The 24,054-nt window shown below is 36.2% G+C and overlaps 4 protein-coding genes and 1 long non-coding RNA gene across 5 annotated transcripts in view; 3 read left to right on the top strand and 2 right to left on the bottom strand.

The window, feature by feature from the left end:
• The window catches only part of LOC109152393, a 20,848-nt gene extending 18,551 nt beyond the window's left edge, over nt 1-2,297 (top strand). Inside the window, exon 3 of the long non-coding RNA XR_002049382.1 lies at nt 2,287-2,297. This is a non-coding gene — a long non-coding RNA (uncharacterized LOC109152393). The remainder of the gene's footprint in view (nt 1-2,286) is intronic.
• Nucleotides 2,298-4,923: 2,626 nt separating this feature from the next.
• LOC109152390 lies at nt 4,924-9,465 on the top strand. The gene is made up of 9 exons (XM_019300046.1): nt 4,924-5,115; nt 5,703-5,779; nt 5,876-6,008; nt 6,107-6,177; nt 6,372-6,944; nt 7,440-8,042; nt 8,132-8,344; nt 8,426-8,572; nt 8,693-9,465. Exons 1-9 carry the CDS (start codon nt 5,085-5,087, stop codon nt 8,936-8,938), a joined length of 2,094 nt encoding a protein of 697 aa, XP_019155591.1. The 5' UTR covers nt 4,924-5,084; the 3' UTR covers nt 8,939-9,465.
• A 3,342-nt stretch (nt 9,466-12,807) lies between these two features.
• Nucleotides 12,808-16,510, top strand: LOC109152449 (2-oxoisovalerate dehydrogenase subunit beta 1, mitochondrial). The gene is made up of 13 exons (XM_019300150.1): nt 12,808-13,183; nt 13,809-13,920; nt 14,059-14,094; nt 14,175-14,234; nt 14,317-14,374; nt 14,457-14,554; nt 14,846-14,935; nt 15,028-15,096; nt 15,195-15,281; nt 15,422-15,517; nt 15,600-15,677; nt 16,065-16,151; nt 16,243-16,510. The coding sequence occupies exons 1-13, from the start codon at nt 13,005-13,007 to the stop codon at nt 16,276-16,278; spliced, it is 1,086 nt and encodes a 361-aa protein (XP_019155695.1). The 5' UTR covers nt 12,808-13,004; the 3' UTR covers nt 16,279-16,510.
• A 353-nt stretch (nt 16,511-16,863) lies between these two features.
• LOC109152190 (TATA-box-binding protein) lies at nt 16,864-20,072 on the bottom strand. Its single transcript, XM_019299764.1, has 10 exons — nt 19,834-20,072; nt 19,350-19,462; nt 18,402-18,489; nt 18,240-18,311; nt 17,987-18,037; nt 17,803-17,847; nt 17,621-17,713; nt 17,374-17,475; nt 17,207-17,280; nt 16,864-17,104 (listed from the first exon to the last, which is right to left on the bottom strand). Coding segments are annotated over exons 2-10 (603 nt in total). The 5' UTR covers nt 19,427-19,462; nt 19,834-20,072; the 3' UTR covers nt 16,864-17,103.
• A 1,042-nt stretch (nt 20,073-21,114) lies between these two features.
• On the bottom strand, nt 21,115-24,054 carry LOC109152184 (N utilization substance protein B homolog). Its single transcript, XM_019299751.1, has 7 exons — nt 23,605-24,054; nt 23,426-23,502; nt 22,821-22,955; nt 22,329-22,383; nt 22,131-22,218; nt 21,834-21,932; nt 21,115-21,646 (listed from the first exon to the last, which is right to left on the bottom strand). Exons 1-7 carry the CDS (start codon nt 23,928-23,930, stop codon nt 21,503-21,505), a joined length of 924 nt encoding a protein of 307 aa, XP_019155296.1. The 5' UTR covers nt 23,931-24,054; the 3' UTR covers nt 21,115-21,502.

A 24,054-nucleotide genomic window follows, 5' to 3' on the forward strand; every position in this document is an offset into this window, starting at 1 on the left:
GAACACGTTTATAAACATCAACGAACATGTTCGTGAATGTGCTCTTACGAAAATTAATAAACACTTAACAAATGAATATGAACATAATTTTTGAAAACCTTAACAAACAAATATAAACACTCCAAAAATTGTAATAAATGAACAAGAACAACTTTCGTTTGTTCATATTCAATTAGTTAAGATCACTAGTTTAGGCCAAAGCTCTCGAAGAAAATTGTTATTATCCGACAAACTTTTCAATCGTACATTTCGTCAGTCTTTGACTTTTTGTCTCAACAAGCAGCAGGTACTATGTTTTTTCCATACGAAAATGACAGCTTCAAATATTATGTTAAAACGGTCGAGAAGACCGCAACCGGCCGACTATATTATTATTATTATTATTATTATTATTATTATTATTATTTATTAGTATTAGTATTATATAATATAATATAATGCAACAAAATTGCAAGTAGGTTGAATCCGACCTTATAAAATTGTTTAAAAATGAAATAACGTTAGCAAAAGTAACACTTTGTTATCAACAAAGGCATACACGTAGAAGCTAGCAAGCTTGGATGTGACTATTAATATCGGCAGCGACATATAAAGAAATGGTGAAATCTAAATTACTCATTTCCAACTGTTTATACGCGGAGTGATGATGTTATGCATGTATGATATGTCTCCTGAATTTTATCATTCCTTATATTCACGAAATTCGAAACCCCTCTCATATGAAAAATATCAATATAACAAACACTTTATTCATTAATTGGTCAATCATGTACAAACAATGATTAATTTAAGTATAGTACGAAATTAAATATGCATCATATAGTTATGATCTACTCATAATGCCTCTAGATCAACGGTTCAAATCATTTTTTTTTTTTTAAACGCCTGCATCCATCTTCTTCATATTTACTCCAAAGATAACAATTCCACCATCTGTTATTATGCTGCTATCATTTTTTTTTTCTTTTGAATTTGGGAACCAAAACTACAAAAGTTAATTGTACTGTTGAATGAAAAAAAAAAAAAAGCTGTAATAATGGTGTGCCTTAAGAAGAAAAAACAACGCACCTTAAGAAATAAAGCAAAGCACCTTAATAAGGAAAACAACGCACCGTAAGAAGGAAAATCACGCACCTAAAACTTTAGGCCGACGCATCTTAAATTTCAACAATTTGCACACCTTAAGCACACAAACCACACACCTTAAAAAATGAAAACCACACACCTAAAGCTTTAGACTGGCGCACTTAAGTTTTTAACAATTTACGCACCTTAAGAACGAAAGCCATGCAGCTAGAGCTTTAGGGCGGCGCACTTTAAGCATACAAATCACACACCTTAATAAGAAAAATCACGCAACTTAATTAAGAAGGAAAATCACGCATATAAAACTTTAGACTAACGCACTAAAATTTTCAACAACTAACGCACCTTAAGCACACATCACAAAAATCATGTGTCTTAAGAAGAAAAACACGCACATTAATTTTAACATAAATGCAAAAATATCAAATTGTCACCACCTTTTTTTTAAAAAAAATTTGTTAATCATGAACGTTGATCTTATGTATATATACATACACACACTTAATGTCCCTGTTTTTGGACGATTCGAAATCGGTATTTGCATCCCGGGGGTGGGTTGTGTAATTGTGTTGGGGGGATGTATGAGATTAGGGTTGTAGTGGGTTGCACACTTTGCACAATATCCAAACCTCATAATCATAGAATGTTCTAATGCGGAAATGTGAGCTAATTACGTGTCTAACTTCAATATGACTTACACTTGTAAGAATACCATTAAAGATAAAAGAAAAAAAAAACAATTCTCTCAATTTTTCATAACATATAACTACAATCTAAAAAAAAAAAAAATGAAGAGGGGAATTCACAATCACTAATAAATATGTACATTAGGTAAATTACTTATTATAATCATAATTGACAAACGATCACAAAATAAAGACAAATTATTATATATAAATAGTTCATAATTAACCAACTCAAACTAATAAAGTCAATAGAGATTGGACTTCAAACTTTATCTTTAAGTGTGACAATGACTATGACTAATGGACTTGTAGAATAATTTTGATAGATTAATTGGCCCATCATAAATTTTTGAACACCCTACTTTGATCTCCACATTTGACTAATTTTTGTAAATTGACCTTAATTCTTCAACACTCAATCCAATTACCACTCCAATTGTCTTGGCCCACCTAGTTATTCCCTAGGAACCTTTGGACTTGTCTCCCCAACCCTATCAAATTTAGAGGGGGAAAGTTTTCAGCAAACCAAAGAACAATTACTTGAGCAATACTCGCTGTCGGACATATTGACTAATTTTCTCGTTAAATTATAGGCAACTATTTTAAGTGGGACAACTGACCTGAAAAGTTAAGGTTGCTCCATACTCAAAATCAATGATCGAACCCTTAATTTTTAATTAATGATGAATGAGTCACTTCTATTCCATCACAGATTATTTACAAGAACATAATGAACACACTAGTCAACAAACATGTGCCTAAATGAAAAACACCCAATTTGGGCTAAGTGAAGTTTAGCCCATTAGTTCGTGGGTTACATACACTCATAAGGCCCATAAAAGGACAATGGTTCAAGCCCATTTAATCACCAACCAACAAAACTACAAAAGTGTCCAATTTGTTTTCAGTCTCATAAATGTTCCCACCTGGAACGACATTTCTGTTCCTTACACACGAAGATATTTACTTTAACCAATTTTCAAATGCATATCCCATTCTCCATGTAATTTACTTAGCCATCTTAATAATCCCCCTTTTGTGATGACTTGATGCCTATGGAATCTTGACTTTGGATTTAAAAAAAAATATATATTAGAAAATTGGTGTTGAATTGTGGCTTGTATGTGATTGATGAACTATTAATTTTTATGATTCCTTTTGCATGTATAATATTTTTAAAAGATTACATACTCATTATCTTAAGAGAACTGGTAAGCAAACTCGATATGAATCAAACAATGAGATCAATAAGAAAAAAATGAGAGTATCTAAAGTGCAAAGTGGCAACGCCTAGCGGCGTCTCACGTGTGAGGCACAAATCATGAACAAATCTTAATGATTGCTGGGAGAACTTATTTTTTTTCTCTCTCTATCTCTCATCCACCTAAATCCATTTTTTATAACCCGTTAAATAAATACTCATTGATAATGTTGTTTTAAGGTGCACAATGTTAATCAAACTATTAAAATCACACTCATTTGTGGTTGCTTTTCATTTATACTTGATAAATCTTTTGAGTATAGGACTTTCTATCCAAACATATGATGTTATTCACTTTGTTATATTTTATCCGCCATATTTAATATTTATTTATTAAATTAATAATTTTTTGTTTGTTTTATATTTTTTAAAAAATCAAATTTAATTTTAAATTTGTGTACTTAATAATATTTGTAATGTAGTTTATAACCATATAAATGTTATATAATAACGTTACTTTTTTTTTTTTATAGTACTATTGACTATAATACAATATTACATTGTAGTGTATATCTTGTGATCTCTCATTTGGGAGTGTCACAGAGATGCCTTGAGCTACAAATTTAATATTAACAAAATTAAAAATAATTTGAGTTAAATTCATTAATCGAACACACCACATAAAATAAAATAAGGCATAATATGTAGATTTGTTGTGTGTCAGATTTTTTACAAAAGTAATAATATGCAAAATATTAAAGTTGCCCCTAATAGTAAAAATCTCATTTGATGTGTCATTTAATTTATTTAATTTATTAGTATTTTTATTAAATTGTTTCTATTCTGGCCCATCAATTATTACACATTTGTCACATTTATTAATTTCATCATATTTAGTGTACAACTTAAATTTTGTACTAAATTTATTTATCCCAATCAAGTATCCAATAACTACCCACCACATTCAATTAAGGAGGATTGAATTTTGACAATCAATTGCCAAACATTTAACCTGGATGATCAAATATGACAAAAAATCAAAACCGTACATAAAATATGATAAAATTAATAGTTAGATATCACGTGTGGTAAGTGTATAAATATAACAAAAAAATAAAAATAAAAATTGCAACTAATGATCTAAATGTGATAAAAATATGAATTAAATCTCAACTATTGTGTATATAATAGTTGAGGGATTATAAATAACAAAAAAAAGTATTATTAAATTATGGAAATAGGAAAATTGTAATTTATGTCCTTTCATAATTTGTCAATTATCACTGTCATTCATGAATTATTAGTGGTGTAAATGTTGTCTATTAATTTTTAAAACGGTACATATATTGTTACTCTAGTACCGTACGAAAGAAAAATTGAAAGATAACATTTACCCCACTAATAATTCAGGAATGATATTGATAATTGACATATTTTAGAAGTGCATAAATTACACTTTTCTCTTTAAATAGTTATTTATTTATTACGAGATATTTTTATTAAACAATTAACTAATTAACTAATAATAAAATATTGAGATAAATAAAAATTTAATAGTACGCGGAGTTAAAAGCTGGAGTTATCCAGGACAGGGACATTTTTGTCCTTTTGTAATCAGGGGTCATGGCATTCAATTCCTATTTGCATTTCTCTCCCTTTTGGCCCCTGCCACCCTGGCAAAATCTAATCCCAAAAACGACACCCACACCGCACCGCAACCGCCTCACGGACCAATAAAATTCACCCTACCTCCCAGCGATGACGCACGCGGACCTGTAGGAGGACGCCACGCGTTAAGAACCGTCACCCGCGGGTCACGGTAAACAAAGGGGGTGGGAATTCGAATTCCCGAGAAATACAGGGGGCGGAACAAGTGAATCCGCGGCGTTTTTTGAATCGCACCTACTTTTTGTAATTTTGGTTTTTTAAAAAGGAATCGCAAACCCTCCCCCTTCCGCTTTCTCTCTCTAAAAACCCCCAAACCCTCGCCCCCCTTGTTTCTCTCTCCTCCTTTGCGCGCCCGCACTTCGTGGCTGCTGCTGATACACCTCACTGCTCCTCTTCCTCCTCCTCCTCGCTAGGGTTTCCCCAGAGGATCTATCGATCGCGCCATGGCTGCTGCAGTTGCTCCCACCGCAGATCGTATCCTTGTTGTTCTTGTTGTTGTTGCGTACAGCTTGATTCGTTTTGTGTGTGGTTCACCATGTTGTATGTATTAATAAGTACATACATGTTTGGGGCTGGTGCAGAAGTTTCGGTGCTGTTTACGGCTGTTGAGATCTGCCTTATGTGGGTTTGTTGTAGATCTGTGTTTGTCTAATCTGTTCTTATTTTCTGAAGTTCTGGTCTGTTTCCTAGAGGTTTTAGTTGCTTTTTTCGGGTATACAGCTGCTATTAAAGCTTTAATTTTAATTTTAATTTCAATTTTAAAATTTCGGTTCTTTTCTGAAAAAAATTAGGGCTTTTGTGAAATTTCAGAGATTTTTAGGTTGGTAGGTTGGAATTTATGCGCAGGTGTAATGTGGAAGGTCGTTTCTCATCACTCCACCAATTGTTTTTTACGTTTTGAATTAAGATGTGCTTTTTACTATGCTGTGTGTAGTATAAATTGGAAAAGAATTCATTGGTATGCTTTATGCTGGTTTGTTTGTTTAGTTGAATATACTACTGGTGGGTTTGTCGTGTATTTGGAGTCAGGCACATGAATTCCTTTACTTTCACTTCCATAGAAACTTCAGAACTTCTGCAATCGTTGTCTTTGGATTCTCAGACCAAAGCATTGGAAATTCCTGAGCCAACCAAGAAGGTTAGATAGTGGTCACTTGTGATTACAGTCTTACAGCTGCCCTTTGTTAGTTTTATTATAGCTGTAAAAACTGATATTGAATTTCCATTTCTGCAGGTGTCGGTTGATTCAACCCATGCTGCTAATGGTCAGATCCAGCCGGCTGATCGGTCATTTTCTCCTTTGATACCAGATTTCATGGATCCAACTCTGTGCTATCTTCCTAATGGTTATCCATACTATTATGGAGGTATTAACTCCTTGCAATGTTAGATCTCAGCACGTGTAGAGATAAGTAGCTGTCCATGGTATTAATTGCTGCTTTTGTTTTGTATATCTTCTCTTTAGGATATGATGGGACAGGCAATGAGTGGGAGGGATACCCTAGATATGTGAATGCAGAAGGAGTTGAGATGCCTGTAAGTTTTTATAGTATCTAATTTGTATTTTTTGTGTGTGTTTGTATTGTTGTGCTCTAGTGAAGTACATCTACTTCCTCTAATTTTGCTTGTTCACTGATAGTTTTGTGTATAGCTACCTTCTCTCTTAGTTGGGATGAGAAATGAATTCTTAGTTATTGTCTTTAATTTTTGGGCCTATTCAAATACTGCAGGGAGTGTATGGGGACAATAGTTCACTTGTGTATCAGCATGGGTATGGTTACACTCCATATGGCCCTTATTCACCTGCTACTTCCCCAGTGCCAACTGTGGGACATGATGGTCAGTTATATGGTGCTCAACACTACCAGTATCCTACACCATATTTCCAGCCTTTGACGAGTGGTCCATACCCTACTCCTGCTGCCCCTGCCAAAGGTGAGATACCAATATCTGCTGCTGCTGCTGATCAAGCAACTTTGACTGTGGATTCTGCTAATGCTAATTCTAATGGCAATGCAATTGGTGGGGGTATAAAGGGAAATATTGGATCGGCTCCTTTGAGGCCTGCATATCAGAACTCTTCCTTCAATATGAATGGGTCATATGGGAGAGGTACCATGCCTGGGGGCGTTGCTTCAGGGTATCAGGATCCAAGATTTGCTTTTGATGGGCTACAGTCTCCTCTACCATGGCAAGATGCTACATATTCTGATGGACATTCTAGGCCTGTGAATAGCAATTCTTTTACTCCATCAAACAGAAGTGGCATTCCATCTTCAAGGAACCAAAATTCTCGTCAGATGGTAATGAATTTATCATTTTTTTTTTCTTCTGTTGTTTTTTGTGTTAGATGCACTTCTCAACTTTTTAAAAGAGTGGCTCCATTAGAAGCTCTATAGGTCTTGTGTAAATTCTAATATTGTGATGTCAATCTTAACGTTTATTAAATATGGTTTGATGATTTCTTTGGAGTGCTGTTAACTGTTTTTGTGATTTCTTGTTTCTCCTATGAAGGTTTTAAAACACACTATCATTTAGAATCCAGTGATATCTGTCTGATATATGCTTCTATATGAATTTTTTGGAATTTGGTTATCTTTACTTGTGAAATTCTGGTTTCCCTGTTGTGGTTTTAAAGCACTTTGTGCTTCTATCTCTCTAGGCCATCTGTTATTGAGAATCTATTGATGTCAGATTGTTGATCAAATGTGTTTTTATATCAATATGAATTATTTGGAATTTAGTGTTTGGATTCACTTTTATAGCCAATTTACTTAATTTTAAAAATTATCTTGCAGGGACTGCAACATACACGACCCTTGACTGGAACCAACACAAACTACACAACTAATGGATATATGAATAGAATGTATCCAAACAATTACTATGGTCAGTATGGTAACACCTATGGATCTGGCTTAGTGTATGGATCAAGTGGTTATAATTCACGTACAAATAATCGTGGCTGGTTGGCTGCTGACAACAAGTTCAAACCTAGGGGCAGAGGGGGTGGTTACTATGGTTTTGACAATGAGAACTTGGATGGTTTGAATGAGTTGAACAGAGGGCCAAGAGCCAAAGGGACCAAAAATCAGAAGGGTTTTGCACCGGTTACTCTGGCAGTTAAAGGGCAACAGATTCCATTGACTGCAACTAATGATAATGAGAAAGAAAACTCAAGCCTGGTTCCAGATAGAGAACAATACAATCGACCAGATTTTCCTGAGACTTACTCTGATGCTAAGTTCTTCGTTATCAAGTCTTACAGTGAGGACGATGTCCACAAAAGTGTCAAATATAATGTGTGGTCCAGCACACCAAATGGTAACAAGAAGCTTGATGAGACTTATAAGGAGGCTCAACAGAAGTCTTCAGGCTGCCCTGTTTTCCTTTTCTTCTCGGTTAGTTCTTTGGACCAACTTCCAGAGCTTTCACTGTTTTTTAAATTCTTTTCCTTTCTTGAAAATGATTTATTTGGGTACATGTCCAGGTAAATACCAGTGGACAATTTGTTGGTGTTGCTGAGATGGTTGGTCCTGTTGATTTCAACAAAAAGGTTGAATATTGGCAACAAGACAAGTGGATTGGTTGTTTCCCTGTAAAGTGGCACATTGTGAAGGATGTCCCTAACAGCTTGTTGAAGCACATTACTCTGGAAAACAATGAGAACAAGCCTGTGACAAACAGCAGGGACACTCAAGAGGTAGTCTTTAATTATTTAGTGATGATGATCAATTGGTGTTTGTTACCTATCTGCTGACCCTTTGTTTTGTGTTATGCATAGGTTAAATTGGAGCAGGGCCTACAAATGATCAAGATATTCAAGGACCACACAAGCAAGCAATGTATCCTTGATGATTTTGAGTTCTATGAGGATCGTCAGAAAAGAATTCAGGACAAAAAGGCCAAGCAACAGCTGTTCCTGAAGCAGGTAAATATTTCGATAAATCAAATGCTTAACCAATTAAGCTTGCTTTTTTTTTTTTTTTTTTTTTTTGTGATTCTTTGATATGATACTCTCAAATATATGATGGTATTCTTGCAAATGCAGGTGTCCGACATAAAAGCAACCGAGGAGAAGAAGAAAGAAGCTACCAATGGGGAACTCAAGTCTCAAATACCAGCGGAAGTTGCCTGTGAAGCTATCAAGAAAGCCACTCCTATTGCTCAGAGTAATGGGGATATCAAGCCTTCAGAGAATGGTTCAGTTGCAAATTCTGGAGATCTTCCGAGCACTGCTAAAGTTACACCATCAGAGAGTAAATCCATAGCAAATGGGGTTGTAAATGGTTCTTAGCTCCATTTACTAATGCTACAGGGGTTGACCATGGTTCATAGTTCGTTTCAATGGAGATCCTTATATCCCTTTTGGTCACCCTGCTTAACCGGTCTATGCTGCTTCTGCAATACTTGGTTTAAACTGGTGTCCCTACTTGGGCACATATTTTATCGCAGCAACTCAACTTTCATCATACTCCAAGCAATGGGAAAGACATGAAACCCGGGTTTTCCTGATGATGGGTTTGCTTAGCTTCTAACAGGTGTTCGGTCATAGGGTTTGGGTTTAGAGTTACTTTTTCTTTTTTATCTTGTCATTTTTCTGGTTGCTGTTATGTTCCATTTTATCTTTTCTGGAGAATCTTTTAGTTTTGTTTTTTTTATCCTTTTTAATAGTTGGGCATCAATCCTCTCTTGTAAATGTAGACCCCCTATATTGCAGGGGGGATTTGGTGTAGTACCTTGTGTAGGGAGCTGCTATAGAATCAAGCTGGCAAAGCTTTGCAGTATAGTTTAAGTTCAACAAATCGTTTTTAGTGCCCTTTTCCTTCTCTTGCCTTCTATGTGTTGCATCTGAGCTAATTTTTCATGTTGTTTTGCCTTGTGCTGTGCTATTCGGAGGTGTACTTTAGGCACATTTGGTTCAAGTTATATTGTGGTAATTCAGGAATGTGAATATTGCAATATTATGTTAGTCTTATTTCGTTAAGTTATGAATTCATTGGTTACGGAAAAATGTTAGAGAAACTACATTTAAATTGAAAAAATGTAATAAATATTATTTAAGTGTGCACTATGTTGTTAGCTTGTGAAGGGGTGTGTGTTAGATTTACTTTGAGTCTGTTGACAATTATTAAACGTACTTGAACACTATCATAGTACTGATTTTTGTCGACTATTTCAGTTATAATAAATAGAACAGTTTTTTATTCAAAGAGTAAAAACTAAAAAAGTTAAACTTTGAATAACACAGGACATGGTATTGAGGATAAAAAGGTAATTTTTTGTAAAATAAGAACTGAAATTGTAAACATATACGGAGTATATTAAGAATGAAAATAGTAATGCGAGAGGTACGACTACAAACCATGTAAGGCGTGGTGTCGGTACCGACGGTACGGGTATAAAAATATAATAAAATAAAAGAGCATCAGAAATACATGGGAGTTGCATGTGATGTGAAGTTTATTATTGAACAAGTCTTTAATTTTAAAAATTTTAATCAATTTAGTCATCTGTGTGATTAGCGGTCATATGTCAGTTTACTTGATGTCAATTTGATAATTTTTCTATAGTCAATGGACCATTTCAGTAATTAACTCTTCAGTTTAATAAGAGAGAAAATGATGCATGTGATGACTGAAGTGGTCGATTACTATAGCAAAAATATCAATTTGGTCATGAGTAAACGGATGACCAAATTGGTTACGGATTTTAAAGCTGAGGACTTAATTAAGCAAAAACAAAAGTCAATGATCAAATTGATAATTTCGCTATAGTCTATGGACCATTTCAGTAATTAACTCATGTGATATGTGATACTCCGTATATAATATATATATTTTTTTATGGAATTGTTTATATATAAAACTAACAGGTAAAATATAAGCAAACGTGTGGGAATAATATGTCTAAAATATACTCCGTAATTCAACAATAATATATATATTGATTTTTTATTTTTGAAAAAAAAGGGGACGAAAAACCCAAAAAACACTACCTACTACACCATAATAAAAACTCTTCTCAAACAAGAAATTTATTTTTCTCTAAAAATATTAAATTCTCAACCCCAAAGTCCTCCACACCCCGGCCCGACTGAACATTTAGGAGGATGTAAATTACAGTGACTTAATAACTCAGTAAACAGATCCAAACGCCAGTGCACACAACAAATATGAAATTTCTGAACAATCTTTCAAAGGATGTGAACAATGATCAAGGGAGGCTGATCAAACACTTGCACACCTTGAGGACACTGAAGGAGGCTAGCCCGAAACTGAGGGGCTCGTCTAATTGATATCCCTAAGATAAGCAATCGTTATATCCTACACCACGGCGCACATAGCACTGTGCGCCGCGCGCCTCCCAAAACGACGTCGTTTTGGGGTAGTGTTGGGAGGCGCGGTAGGAAGTTGCTGAGATTATGTGTATTTGTTCACAACGTTATGTGTATTGATTCATACAGTTATGTGTATTTTTTATAAAATTATGTACATTCTTTTTATTCAATTATGTACATCCGAATCAGAAAATTTGTGTGTGTTATGTTAAGAGTTGATGTGTATTATGTTAAAAGTTTATGTTTATTATGTATTATGTTAGATTATGTGTATTATCTTTTAAAAATAGTATGTATATTTTGTTATATAATTATGTACATTCATGTATAACATTATGTGTATTCTAGTATAACATTATGTACATTCTTGAACAACGAGTTTTTTTTTTAAAGAAAAAACTACTGCCATTCATTGGGGCGGAAAATTTCAAAAAAAAAAAATAATTAAAACGACATCGTTTTGCATCTGGGCGCATAGTGCAACGCGCGCCGTGGTGTAGGATATAAATTGCCCTAAGATAATGCCCATCAAATTCTTCACCTTATTTTGCTCCAATATACATGCTCAAATACGAATTACACCGTTCTTATGCTCCTTATTATTATTTATTTTATTTTTTTTTTCTTTCAAAAAAAAAAAAATGCTCCTTATTTTTTTTAAAAAATGTTAACTCTTAATAAATTCGTGGTTGAAAATAAAGAATTCTTTTTTTTAATAATAAAAAAATATGATAAGTAATATCAGATTTTGTAGGATAAATTAACATTTTGTTTTATTTTAATTAACTTACGTTCCAATTGGCAACTGAGTGAACTGGATCTGATCTCTCGTGATTTACATGTCCCTTTCTTTACTCCATTGTTTATTCTTATCGTTACAATTCAATATCACCTTTTCGGTATGAATTGGTCCACTATGAACAACTTAATATAATTTATTTCTTTGTGGTCTTCTGCTAACGAAAATTATAAAGACAATTTCATTCAAAACGTACATTTGAGTAGCAACTGTAGACTTTTTTTTTTTAAATTGAAAATTAATCAATTCAACAACTAACTGAACTAATTAATTGAACCGATTAAAACAATTTTTTTTAAAAAAATATATGTTTTTTTTAAATTAGTTTAAAATAATTATGAAACATATTTTAAATTAGATCGGTCAAAATTAATAGTCATTACCGGGTAATTTAGATCGTTCAAAATGTTTTGGTCGGATGGGAGTGTGAGAGTCTTGGGGGCAAATTATGCTGTGCATCTGTATGCACCATGCATGGTGCATGCAGATGCAAAAATAATGTCGTTTTGAATCAAAACGTGCGTCCTACTTTAAAAAAAAAAATCAGTTTCGATTCCTAGCAATAACATTATGTTATTCATTTTTTAGTTCATTCATTCTGGATTTTTAGTTATGAAATTCTGGAGGTATAGTTATGCAATTCTGGATGTGTAGTTATACAATTCTGGATTTATAGTTATGAAGTTATGGATGTGTAGTTATACAATTCTGGATGTATAGTTATGAAGTTATGCAATTCTGGATGTGTAGTTATGTAATTCTGGATGTATAGTTATGAAATTATGGATGTGATGAAATTATGAATGTGTAGTTATGCAATTTTGATTTTTTTTAAAATTTAAGTTAGACGTCAAAACGACGTCGTTTTTACATCCGAATGTACCATGGTGCATACGGATGCACAGCATAACCATCCGGTCTTGGGTTGGAGAGGAGAAGGGAAAAAAAAAATATTAATGTTATTCATGCTGCAGGATACAATATATATATATATTAATTTCACACAAGGATCCACGTGGAGCATTATCTAATTAATACGGGTACGGCAATCAATGCTAAACGTAGTACAACTGCGTTCTTCAGCGTGCGTTACGAGGTTGGAGTTATCTCCATTGTTGATCACACCAATACTCCAATAGAGAGTACGGATTTCCCGAAACTGCAGTCGCGAAAGGTATTATTATCAGCTGCAGAAAATTTGATACGAGTTGGTGTTGAGAAATCATGGCCGGCAGTTTGAGAAGGATGGGAGGATTGGGTTTTGTGATTCCCAGGGGAAAGTGGAGGGGGTTTTCTTCTTCAGTTGTGGAGGAAAAGGGTGTACAAGAAAGTGGCAAGTCTTCTATGAATCTCTTCTCTGCTGTAAATCAAGCTCTTCATATCGCCTTAGATACTGATCCCCGGTTAGTATTATTCATTTCATTTCCTGGATATATATATATACCTGAAATGGGGTTTCTTCATTAATTGGCTTGAAATTGATTTTTCATAAATAAAGTTGACAACTTTATCTTGTTTATTAAATTTAGACTTGAGGGTTGCTGATAATTAGTTAGATACGAGAATAAGTGCAAATGGGCACTTTATGATCCAATTGAGTAGTGATTCTTCTGCAGAGAATCTTGATTGAGGAGAGAAAAAAGCAAAGTTACTTTCCATATAAGCTGTGAAGCTTTTGCTGCTCTCAATTAGAGTATTAAGGTGTCGAGACTTAGGGCGACTTGTGGGTTGCTGATAATTACTTAGTTATGAAAATAAGTGCAAATGGGCACGTTATGATCCGATTGAGTAGTGATTTTCTGCAGAGAATCTTGATTGAGGAGAAAAATAAGAAAAGAAAAGCTTCGATACTTTCCATATAAGCTGTGAAGCTTTTTATGCTCTGAATTGGAGTGCTAAGGTGTCTTTGACCCAGGCGTTTTAGTATTCTAGTTAAGAATGAATAGAACTGCCTGGGGATTGCCGGGACTCAAGATTGGGAATTGTTTAAGGTTTTCATTGATTGATGAGCTTAATATTTTTTTACAGTTCTTATGTATTTGGAGAAGACGTGGGTTTTGGCGGTGTCTTTCGTTGCACTACGGGGTTAGCTGACCGGTTTGGTAAACATAGAGTTTTCAACACTCCTCTCTGTGAACAGGTAAGCATAACGTTTTTCTGAGTAAAACGAACGTGATTATAACAGAAACGGTTTCATCTATGAAAGGAAAACAAATATAGAATTTCATCAAGTTTGAACAGACACGTTTAAGGCCACTAATCGGTCTTTGACATACAGGGTATTGTTGGATTTGCGATTGGTTTGGCAGCAATGGTGAGCTTTCACTATCAAATTTCACGTCCTTGATTATTCTTTATTCATGGTTTATTGATTTCGGCTCGTTAAAATTTTAGGACAATCGGGCAATAGCGGAAATTCAGTTTGCAGACTATATTTTTCCTGCTTTTGATCAGGCATGTATATATTGTCCCTCGGCTAAACGCTACTGCTCTTTACCCCGGGTTTAATTGATGTTGGAAGTTCTACTTTTCGCAGATTGTCAATGAAGCTGCAAAGTTTAGATATCGGAGTGGTAACCAATTCAACTGTGGAGGTAATTGGGAACATTTCGTTGAATTATTACGGCTTCATTGTTCCTAGTGCTCTAAAACGCTTAATTGCTTCTTGCTTTCCAGGCTTAACCATAAGGGCACCATATGGAGCTGTTGGACATGGGGGGCATTACCACTCACAATCCCCCGAAGCTTTCTTTTGCCATGTCCCTGGTATAAAGGTACTTGTATTTCTTGGCATTTTATGCCAGCCAAACCACACTAAAAGATTGAATCCAACCAATTAGCTAGTCTAACTCATGGCCTTATAAACCCATATGTTCTCTCTTATTTTATCAATGTGAGACTCTTAACATGATGCTTGACCCTCCCTAGCTCTCCCGCTCCCCTGAGAGTAGGTTAGAGTTTACTGCACTGTGTTTAAAACATGATGTACCTAGTACCGGTGGCATATACGGCTTTTTAAGGTTAACCGATGCATTTGAGACCTTCGGCACGTGTTTCTCTTTTAGGTTGTCATTCCTCGGAGTCCTCTGCAAGCGAAAGGATTGTTGTTGTCATCCATACGTGATCCGAATCCGGTTGTCTTTTTTGAACCAAAGGTGAGCCTGTTTTATTCTCTCATTTTGAAGAGGTAGTTGCTACCAAATCATCCGGATAATGTCTGAAATGTAGTTTTCTCACCGCATTCCAGTGGCTTTACCGGTTGGCGGTAGAAGAGGTTCCAGAAGGCGATTACATGTTACCGCTATCTGAGGCAGAGGTAGAGTCCATTTACTCGGCTTTCAAAATTTGAAACGCTAAAATCCAAACCGAAATTTGAATTCTAGATCTAACGTGAATAGCAACGCCAACGAGCAGGTAATGAGAGAAGGAAGTGATATAACACTTGTCGGCTGGGGAGCTCAGCTATCCGTTATGCAAGAGGCCTGCATTGAAGCGGAAAAGGTAGTACATTTCTAATATACTTTATGGATGTTTTTCACAGTCTTGCTATCATTACGTTCTTCCGAACTGAATGGATAGTCACGGATTTCCCTTCGTTAAAATAGTTCTGAACCGAAAGTCATGGAAGTGAAAATTTGCAGGAAGGGATCTCTTGTGAATTGATCGACCTCAAAACCTTGCTACCGTGGGATAAGGAAACAGTAGAGGCCTCCGTAAAAAAGACGGGAAGGCTTCTGGTGAGTATTTTGTGTGATTCCCCGAAAGTCTATAATGGTCGTACACGATGTCTTCAATAACCCATCCGGTTTTGTACTTTAGGTTAGCCATGAAGCTCCAATAACCGGAGGATTTGGTGCTGAAATTTCTGCTTCTATAGTCGAACGCTGCTTTACGAGAGTAAGCATTACTTGTTTGCCATATATCATAGATAATTCTCGGTTTCATGCTCTCCCCGTCTGCCTTCATAGAAATTAGGAAGATACACGACATACCTTCGAGCCAATATATGACTACTTAGTGCTATTCTCTTGTATGCTCGACCACTCTTGGGATATAGTTGAAGCGTCAACATCGGTAGGGGGCGATGGGCGTTTTCTTTTATGCTAGTCAGTCTTTAGATCACGTATGATCTCCGTCTCAACTAAAAGTTTAAACTGATAGTGGACTATACATTTATTACGCCTTTCACTTGAATGCAGTCTGTTTCAACCAAAAAGTTTAAACTGATAGTTGGACCACACATTTATGTTTTATATATAAAACATAAATATTATATATATGCAGTTAGAAGCTCCGGTTGCCAGAGTTTGCGGGTTGGACACACCTTTTCCTCTCGTGTTCGAGCCCTTCTATATGCCAACAAAGAACAAGGTAGGTCGTAAAACTCATCCGTTTTCTAAATTTCGCATATGAATAATATGATTGCCATTTGCGCTTATACGCGCCCCTTGCTTGTTTACAGATACTGGATGCAATCAAATCGACGGTAAACTACTAGTGCAGCGACGCCCCTGCATCACTTCCCGAAATTAATCTTCTTCCAAGAAATTGACGAGTTCCGAACTCTCAGCATCTTGGCAGATGAATGAAAACATTTCTATTTTTACCTAGCCATGGAAGTGTAAAAAGTTATGGTTTATGGACATTCAATGTGGTCAAATTCTCAAGTTTTTACTAGGCATTATTGCCAACTAATTATATATACATAGTTTCTGAAAGAACTATTACCAGATTGTCCAATAAATCATCAACATTGAGGACTAATCTTCTATTATAGGGTATCCTACTATCATTACCCAAATGTGGTGAAATGATCTATGATCCTAGCTGGCAAAAAATTATTTATTAGTAAAAATCAATTCAAACCGAGAAAGTCGAGTATTGAACCTAAGATCTTACAATTATCAAGTTCAACCCAAGAAAACTGTGGATCTTACGGGTTATCAAGACAACTGTCTAACTAACTCAACAGTTATCAAATCAACTATCTAACCAATTAGGAAGTTATCAAGTCAACTATTTGACCATCTCGACAATGATTGCCCATCAAGGACTAATCTTGATATTAGCATAAGACTACAACTGAATACTACACAGTAATTTATTGGTCTGTCAAATTTATTATCAAAAAAATGTATAATATCAGATGTTGCTACATATTATACATGGATGCACAAACTTCACAAGATACAGGGAGGAGAACCACAACCAAGTACTAAACTAAATCTAATTTCCTTAATATTTACAGTTCACAACACTCCACCATTCTGCCATGTCTTCCCATGTAAGATCTCCACAGTCCACAGTAGATCGATTCCCGAAATCTGGAAAAATCAAGAACGAAACGCAGATGAAGCGATGATCGTGGATAAAGAGTTGGACTGTTCTTTTTGGAAAAAAAAAAAAAAAAAAAACCGGTGCCTTACCATTGCTGATTCTTCCGGAATTCATTGAGCACGGGGTATATGTTCTCGAAGGCAGCGTATGTCTCGTCTCTAACCTGAGCGAGATTCGCAAGTTTGTCAGCATGGCATGCAGAAATCTAATAGACAAGAAAGTCAAGAACGAGCATGTCTGTGTTGTAAGGCATTACCTTAGCTCCTGTCAGAACAATTTTCCCAGAGACGAAAATCAGCAGCACTATTTTTGGTTGTTTCATACGGTATATTAATCCGGGGAATAACTCTGGTTCATACTAAAACAAAATGAAAAGAAGAGAGAAACGAGTTAAACATCATAAACCAACAATATTCTGAACTAGAGTATTACCCTTTTTTGTTTCTAATGGACATCAAAATACACAAAACTTGTAGATATATGATAGAGATATCGCAACATACACTTGAGAAAGCACCGTGGGAGTATGCAAGGCCTTCAAGTCTTATGGGAAATTTAACATCACATGAACCGACAATATTCTGGATTTTAAAATCCTAACAAGCAAAGAAAAGCACAAAATTAAAAACAAAACATAGAACACGAACAAAAATACAATATAGAAGATTTTAAGGATTGTATGTACCTTAAACTTGGCAGGAAAACCAAGCTTCTGGATGATTCTAGCATACTGGAGAAAATAACACAAAGGCAGGTTAAATATGATGCAACAGAGCAGCTGGAGGGGGGCGGGGGTGATTTTTTTTTTTTTTAAAGAGCCAATATCTAATTAAAAACTGATGGGATTCTCATAAACAGTTACTGCATACTTTACGTGCTGCCAATTTCGACTGCTGTTCACTTTTTGCTCCAGTACAGACCTGCAAGGTGCTCAAAATCATTATTAAGAACTCATGAGATTTTGAACAAATTGCATACACTGAACTGTAAGCAATGACTCAGTAAACAGAAAGAAAAGTTCCATGAGTAGCCGAGCACAAGCTTTAAATTATTGAACATGTTAAACATAAAACAAAAAGCAGGAATATATTTTTCTTATTCAAAGTTATTTCCTGTAGTTACCATTTTCCCAGAAGCAAAAATCAGTGCTGTTGTTTTTGGTTCTCTAATCCTCATAATGACTGCAGCAAAACGCTGAACGGATAAAAGTAAAAAACATTTAAACATTTTACTACACCTCATTAACTATGTCAAATAACAGTCGTACAAAGTAAAGAATGTTACTTTGGGATTGTATTCCGCATTCCGAGCTTGCAGCGCAATGGCTTTAAGATCCAATTTGCAGTCCAGGTTCACAGTTGACACTATGTTCCTAGCAATATGAAATTAAATTTACAATGGCAAAAGTCAAATTGTTTAATAATCACATCTCAAAAGGAAAATTAAATTACAACAACAAAGTAGTAAAATCTCAGAAACACTGCACGGAGTATGCATATGTTAACTTAATCAGTCACCCACATGGGCAGCTCAGTTGGTCACGAGGGTGAAGTTTGGGAACAATGACCCGGGATGGAGTCTCACCAGGCACCAACGGCAGTGTGGGAGCAACCTCTCAAAGTGAGGTGCGCTCCTTGTGCGTAGTAAGCAAAGGTCTAACCTCTGTGTTCAGCTAAGTTACCATAATTTACATCCTCCCAGATGCTCTGTCAGGGCGTGGGGGGGGGGGGGGGGGGGGGGGCTGGGATTCAACCTTTTGGGAACAATATTAACTTAATCAGTCTACTCCACATACAAATTACTGAAAATCATAACCATCTTGCCTTGTTTTAATTACACCCTCTTTATCCCTTTAAGGCTAACTACAATCAAACACTTCCCCATTCATTTCCTATCTCTTGCAGGGAAAATGCAACAATAATTATTAAAATTACAGTTACATGCACTGCCTCTTCTGCTTTTTTTTTTTTTTTTTTTTTTTGATAACCCAAGTTTCTATGGACTATATCCTGGACCCATCAACTCGCTCCAAGGTCATGGAGAGCTAACTCGAGTCAATCTAATTTCGAAACTCAAAACCAAACTCCAATCCCCAACCTGCCGCTAGAAGCAAGTCAGCAACTACACATAAGTAAGAACACAAAGATTAACCAGCATGCATGAAGTTAATACTCCACCAAACAACCATATCTTAGAACCAGTCTGTCATCCACTGTACCAATGAATACTTACTGGAGAGTAGGAACTATTCCAGAGGGGTGCTTAGATAGATCCACCGGTTGGCTTCCTTCCAAACCCTGATCTGCCATATGGCTCCTCTCCTATGTCCCTTCTCTCACTATTCTCTGATGATCACCATTACAAACAAACAAACACAAAAAGTCAAAAACAGCCAATACCACCCTCTCAACAGTACACAAATTATGCTTCCCTTTAATTAAAGACCCAAAAATAATAATAATAATAATAACAAAAAACAAAAATCTCATTAGAAATGAAAACCAATATAAATAATCCCACAGACCCATTGCATCAAACAGAGTCCGGAAGGTTCAAAGATTAAAAAAAGGTTGAAATTTTTTGGAGCAAAAGTGGTTTTTAAAGATCTGAACGTGAAAGAAGACTAAACCCAAAACGAAAAACACGATTTTATTTGTTTATATGAAAACATTTATGATCCTCCGAGTTCAAGATCGCAAGGGTGTCGTGATCGGACCTTGTGAACGGGAAATCGAAGCTAGGGTTGGGTTGTTTGGGGAGGAAAACTGAGCAGAGCTGGTGAAGGAGAGGATTTTTGGAAGGTTTAAGGAGGGGGGAATGGGGAAAGAAGCGGCAAGAATTTGAAAGGGAGAGTCTTTTATACAGATCTAGAGATTTTATAGAGAGAGGAGAGGGGTGGCTTTGTGCTGTGGGAGAGAGGAAAGATCGAGAGCGAGGAGGGTGAATGATGGATGTGAGGAGTGGTGTGGAATCTTATGGTGGGGGTGGGGTGGTGAGAGTGGGGGGTGGGGTGTTATTTTTTACTGGACCGAATTAGCCTCCTCGAGCTCATAGTAGCCAACGCGGGATTATGGGTGTATTGGTAATTGTAGTGGACAAGTGGTGGAGATTTGTTTTTATTTTTCTACGATTTTGCGTAGTACAATTCTTCTTTTCTAACTCGGGTTTTTTTCCAAAAAAAAAAAAAACTCGGGTTTTTTTTTTTTTTTTTTTTATAACTTTGCAGAATTATATTTAGCTTCCAAACTTAACATTAAATTGTATATTTTGTAGGATATACCTCAACTAAAAATTTTACAATTATATTATGATTATGATATTTAGTTTCAAACTTAACATTAAATTGTATATTTTGTAGGATATGTCTCAACTAGAAATTTCACAATTATATTATGAATAGATATATAGGTATATTTTTGAAAAAATATATAGGTATATAGTAGTACTCGAATCAATATAAGAACCACATCCCAGATAATAATTTGTGGACAAATTCAAATCATTGATAGATGTGATGGATGGAAAATCAAGTAAAAAATGAACAGTCATTTTTATAAATATTACAGAGTACAAATTTTTTAAAGAGCGAAATCATTTTTATAAATATTACAAAATTTTGTTTATTTTCAACTGTTAAATCTACTAGATCAATGGTTTGAATTTGTCTATAAATTCTTACTTGGGCCATGATTCTCACCTGATTATAAACCTATAGTACTCAAAAAGATATATGTGTATGTATTTGCAAAAAAATTATACTTCTTTTATGAAAAAAGAAAATTCGCAGTCACTATTTAATTGTGTGCAGAATAAATATTATCTTATGATCCAATCGACAAAGGACCACAATGAGATAAACTAACCTAAATTATCCATAACTGACTAACTCAAACCAAGAATATCAGTAAGTCACTATTAACTATTTGACCAAAGGTTAAATTGGAAGAGACTTGCAACTCATATACAGGCCTATGGATAGAAATGTTTAGTAAGATACAGTAAAAGCAAAAACAGAAGAAATCACTTGATATAGCTGTATATATCTACTTAGACAGCAGAACACACAACAACAATACACTTCAAATCTTCAATTATCCAATGTTCCTATGAAATTCAACATTGATCATAAAAATCCCAGTTTCAATAGCCAGTATTAGCAGGGCATTATCATCATATACAACACTTGCTCTCTATATTCAACATATAATTTTTTTTTTTTGCCCCGCCTCGCAATCGCCTGTTATGGCACCAAGAATTTCATTCCGGCATGCCCTTCCATGGCTTTACGTAGAAATGGCCCGAGAGAATAAGCGCTCTCTCTCTCGACTGCTACAGCTCACTCAGCAACACGGCGTTAGGTGAAGACCTTGACCTCGACAATGCATCTAGGTAAAAACCGACTGCTTAACGCTTGAGTTTGTTATTCGGCCAGCGCTAGTTCCCCCGAGATCGTTGACAAATGTCCTGAGGCAACCGTTGATGATACGAGGTGCTGCCCCATCACAGAACCGTTTTGCAAGATCTACCGCCTTTTTGAGAAGATTTCAGGTAAGAAAGTAACCAAACACCAAACAAAAAAGACGATAAAAATTGCACATAATCTGGTCTTTGGATAATAAAATAAAGATTGAAGCCAGGAATGTAAAAGCGGGTTGGCTGCAAGGGGAAACGACCCAGACTATAATCTCAAAAAGAAGAAGGCGGGAAAAGAAGTACCTCGTTGATAACTATTTGGTGCCGAGTTCCCACCACTGCAATTTCAGACATTGCCAAATGAAGAATCGAAAGTTCCAAGATTCTTCCAGCCGGTTCACTCTGAATACAACAATAAGGTTTAACAACCAGAATCTTAACTAACAAAATTTCTATCTAAAAAGGATATGAACATCCACTATATACAAGAAAAGACGGTTGAACATATCTGATATTACTAACTTCGTGATACCTAGATACAAAGTCCAGAAAATTACAACAAAATGACTAATTGAACAAAGAAAGCTAAAAGAGATAAACCTTCCAATTGTGAGGTGCAACTTTATCAATTACGAGCACATGACTGTCCCATTTCTCGGCAACTGCAACCAAAAGTTTCCGGGTGAAGCTGCAACAACAACAACAACAATAAATTAGCCTCTGTTCACGTGTATGCCTTAACCATGTTACGACAGTGATACCAAAAAAAAAAAAAAAAAAAAAAAAAAACGGACATACCGTAAAATTAGTTTGCTGTAAACTAACTTCGGGGGTGCTGAAAGAACTTCTGCTTCTGTACAAGAGAGAGAGGAGAGATTGTAAGCATCAATTCATGTTCCCCGCAAAGAAAGTAGAAATAAGCAAAAGGGTATAGAGACTTGAAATAAACTAAGATTGGGCTAAGGTCACTCAATTGGGCATCATGCAACAAAGGAGAACAGTCATTACTCACCAAAAACACAAGGTTACTAGTTTTGACTCCTAGAGGGAGCGGCCTATTGACCTTTTTGGTATGAGCCGATCAGCTATGGCTAACCTAGGCTGGTTTACCTCATTGTGGTCATTTGTCAGCTAGGGTCACAAGGTTGGGTTTACCGAGTGCACACCCTTGGGTAGTGGCTACGGGTTTCCCTCATCACCCAAAAAGAAAAAACGCAATAAAACTTACTACAATCTGTAAACTTATAATCGAGAAAAAAAAAAAAAAAAAAAAAAAAAAAAAAAACTGACCAACTTCAGACTCCTTTTCATCACTGAGCTCAAGCTGATCAGCTTCCTCCAGTGTCTCGGTTGTCACCGGTGGCCCTCCAAAGCTCATATGGTTATATTTCATTAAACACTCTTTATCAAATTCATAGCCAGGTTCTGAAAACACAAACTCGAAATCATGCTTTGTCCCAATCAACACAACAACTATTGGGGAAATAAGACCGATAATGTGAAAATAAAAGAATATTGTCCCGTGAAACACTGCCATAGAAGTGAATTCGACACTATCCTTGCAGGTACACAACAAGGGCGTCGTTGTTAACACAACAATCCTCGTTTTCGTGCACCCAATGCAAGGGTGTCACCCCGAGGTTAACACAACAATCCTTATGTCTGTGCACCCATATCGGGGCATCACCCCCGAGGTTAACACAGCAATCATCTGTGTTCTGAGTTACCATGATTTACATCACCCCAGATGATCTGTCGGGCCGGGGTGTGGGCCCTTGGGTTGGGGATTCAACCTTTTGGGAATAACAAGGAATTGGAACTTACACAACATACTCAGAGCAATAAAGTAACAAGAAAGAGATTACAAAATTGCATTCAATTTCTACTAACATTACCTCTTCTAATGGTCAACCTCTTCTCGAAAAGCCTTACGGGATCAGTCCCTTCTAGACACGAGGCGTAGAGAGTCATTCTAAGCGCCCAGCACACAACACACATAACCGAAAGACAAAATTAGTAGAACATAGGATACTAAACGATGAAAATCGAAAATTGCGCAACACAAATGGCTTACAGAGCAAGCTCCCGGGCCGCCCTGGGGCTGCAAAATCTCCCGCTCTTGTCAATCTTGGGCTGCACCGAGAACGTATCGGCGGACTGCCCAAGAGCGTCGTCGACGGCGAGAGCCGAGGGGCGGAGGAGGAGAGAGGTTCTGCCGGCGGTGGCGGCGTGGGGGGAAGAGAAGAGCAAGCGGGGTGGGCATTTCGGGAGTGAATTGAAGATAAACCCCACGTGGGGTTTTAGGGTGGAGGAAGAAGAAGAAGAAGAGATTACTACGAGGGAGAAGGGGAGGTGCGAAGCTCCGGCCGAAGAGCTGAGAAAGGAAGTCGCCGCCGGCATTTGCTCCGCTTCTTCTCCGGGATTGATTACAGCGGAAGGCAGTGCAGACTGGAGTTTGAAACCGTTGTGGATAACATTCGCGGACTAATGTATTACCGGTGCTTTCCGAGGAGTAAATTATCTG

This window comes from Ipomoea nil, unplaced genomic scaffold (assembly GCF_001879475.1).
Source record: "Ipomoea nil cultivar Tokyo-kokei standard unplaced genomic scaffold, Asagao_1.1 scaffold2403, whole genome shotgun sequence".
In the NCBI taxonomy this organism is placed as follows: domain Eukaryota; kingdom Viridiplantae; phylum Streptophyta; class Magnoliopsida; order Solanales; family Convolvulaceae; genus Ipomoea; species Ipomoea nil.

Excerpts from the sequence above, each read along its gene's own strand:
- LOC109152390 (XM_019300046.1), top strand. The coding sequence starts at position 5,085 with ATGGCTGCTGCAGTTGCTCCCACCGCAGATC. Across the intron at positions 8,345-8,425 it reads ACAGCAGGGACACTCAAGAG|GTTAAATTGGAGCAGGGCCT; the intron begins GTAGTCTTTAAT and ends TGTTATGCATAG. Across the intron at positions 8,573-8,692 it reads AACAGCTGTTCCTGAAGCAG|GTGTCCGACATAAAAGCAAC; the intron begins GTAAATATTTCG and ends TTGCAAATGCAG.
- LOC109152449 (XM_019300150.1), top strand. The coding sequence starts at position 13,005 with ATGGCCGGCAGTTTGAGAAGGATGGGAGGATTGGGTTTTGTGATTCCC. Across the intron at positions 13,921-14,058 it reads ACACTCCTCTCTGTGAACAG|GGTATTGTTGGATTTGCGAT; the intron begins GTAAGCATAACG and ends TTTGACATACAG. Across the intron at positions 14,235-14,316 it reads TTTTTCCTGCTTTTGATCAG|ATTGTCAATGAAGCTGCAAA; the intron begins GCATGTATATAT and ends TACTTTTCGCAG.
- LOC109152190 (XM_019299764.1), bottom strand. The coding sequence starts at position 19,426 with ATGGCAGATCAGGGTTTGGAAGGAAGCCAACCGGTGGATCTATCTAAG. Across the intron at positions 18,312-18,401 it reads ATGCGGAATACAATCCCAAA|CGTTTTGCTGCAGTCATTAT; the intron begins GTAACATTCTTT and ends TTATCCGTTCAG. Across the intron at positions 17,476-17,620 it reads CCCACGGTGCTTTCTCAAGT|TATGAACCAGAGTTATTCCC; the intron begins GTATGTTGCGAT and ends ATTTTGTTTTAG.
- LOC109152184 (XM_019299751.1), bottom strand. The coding sequence starts at position 23,930 with ATGCCGGCGGCGACTTCCTTTCTCAGCTCTTCGGCCGGAGCTTCGCAC. Across the intron at positions 22,956-23,425 it reads GAGGTTGACCATTAGAAGAG|AACCTGGCTATGAATTTGAT; the intron begins GTAATGTTAGTA and ends TTGTGTTTTCAG. Across the intron at positions 22,384-22,820 it reads TGAAAAGGAGTCTGAAGTTG|AAGCAGAAGTTCTTTCAGCA; the intron begins GTCAGTTTTTTT and ends TCTCTTGTACAG.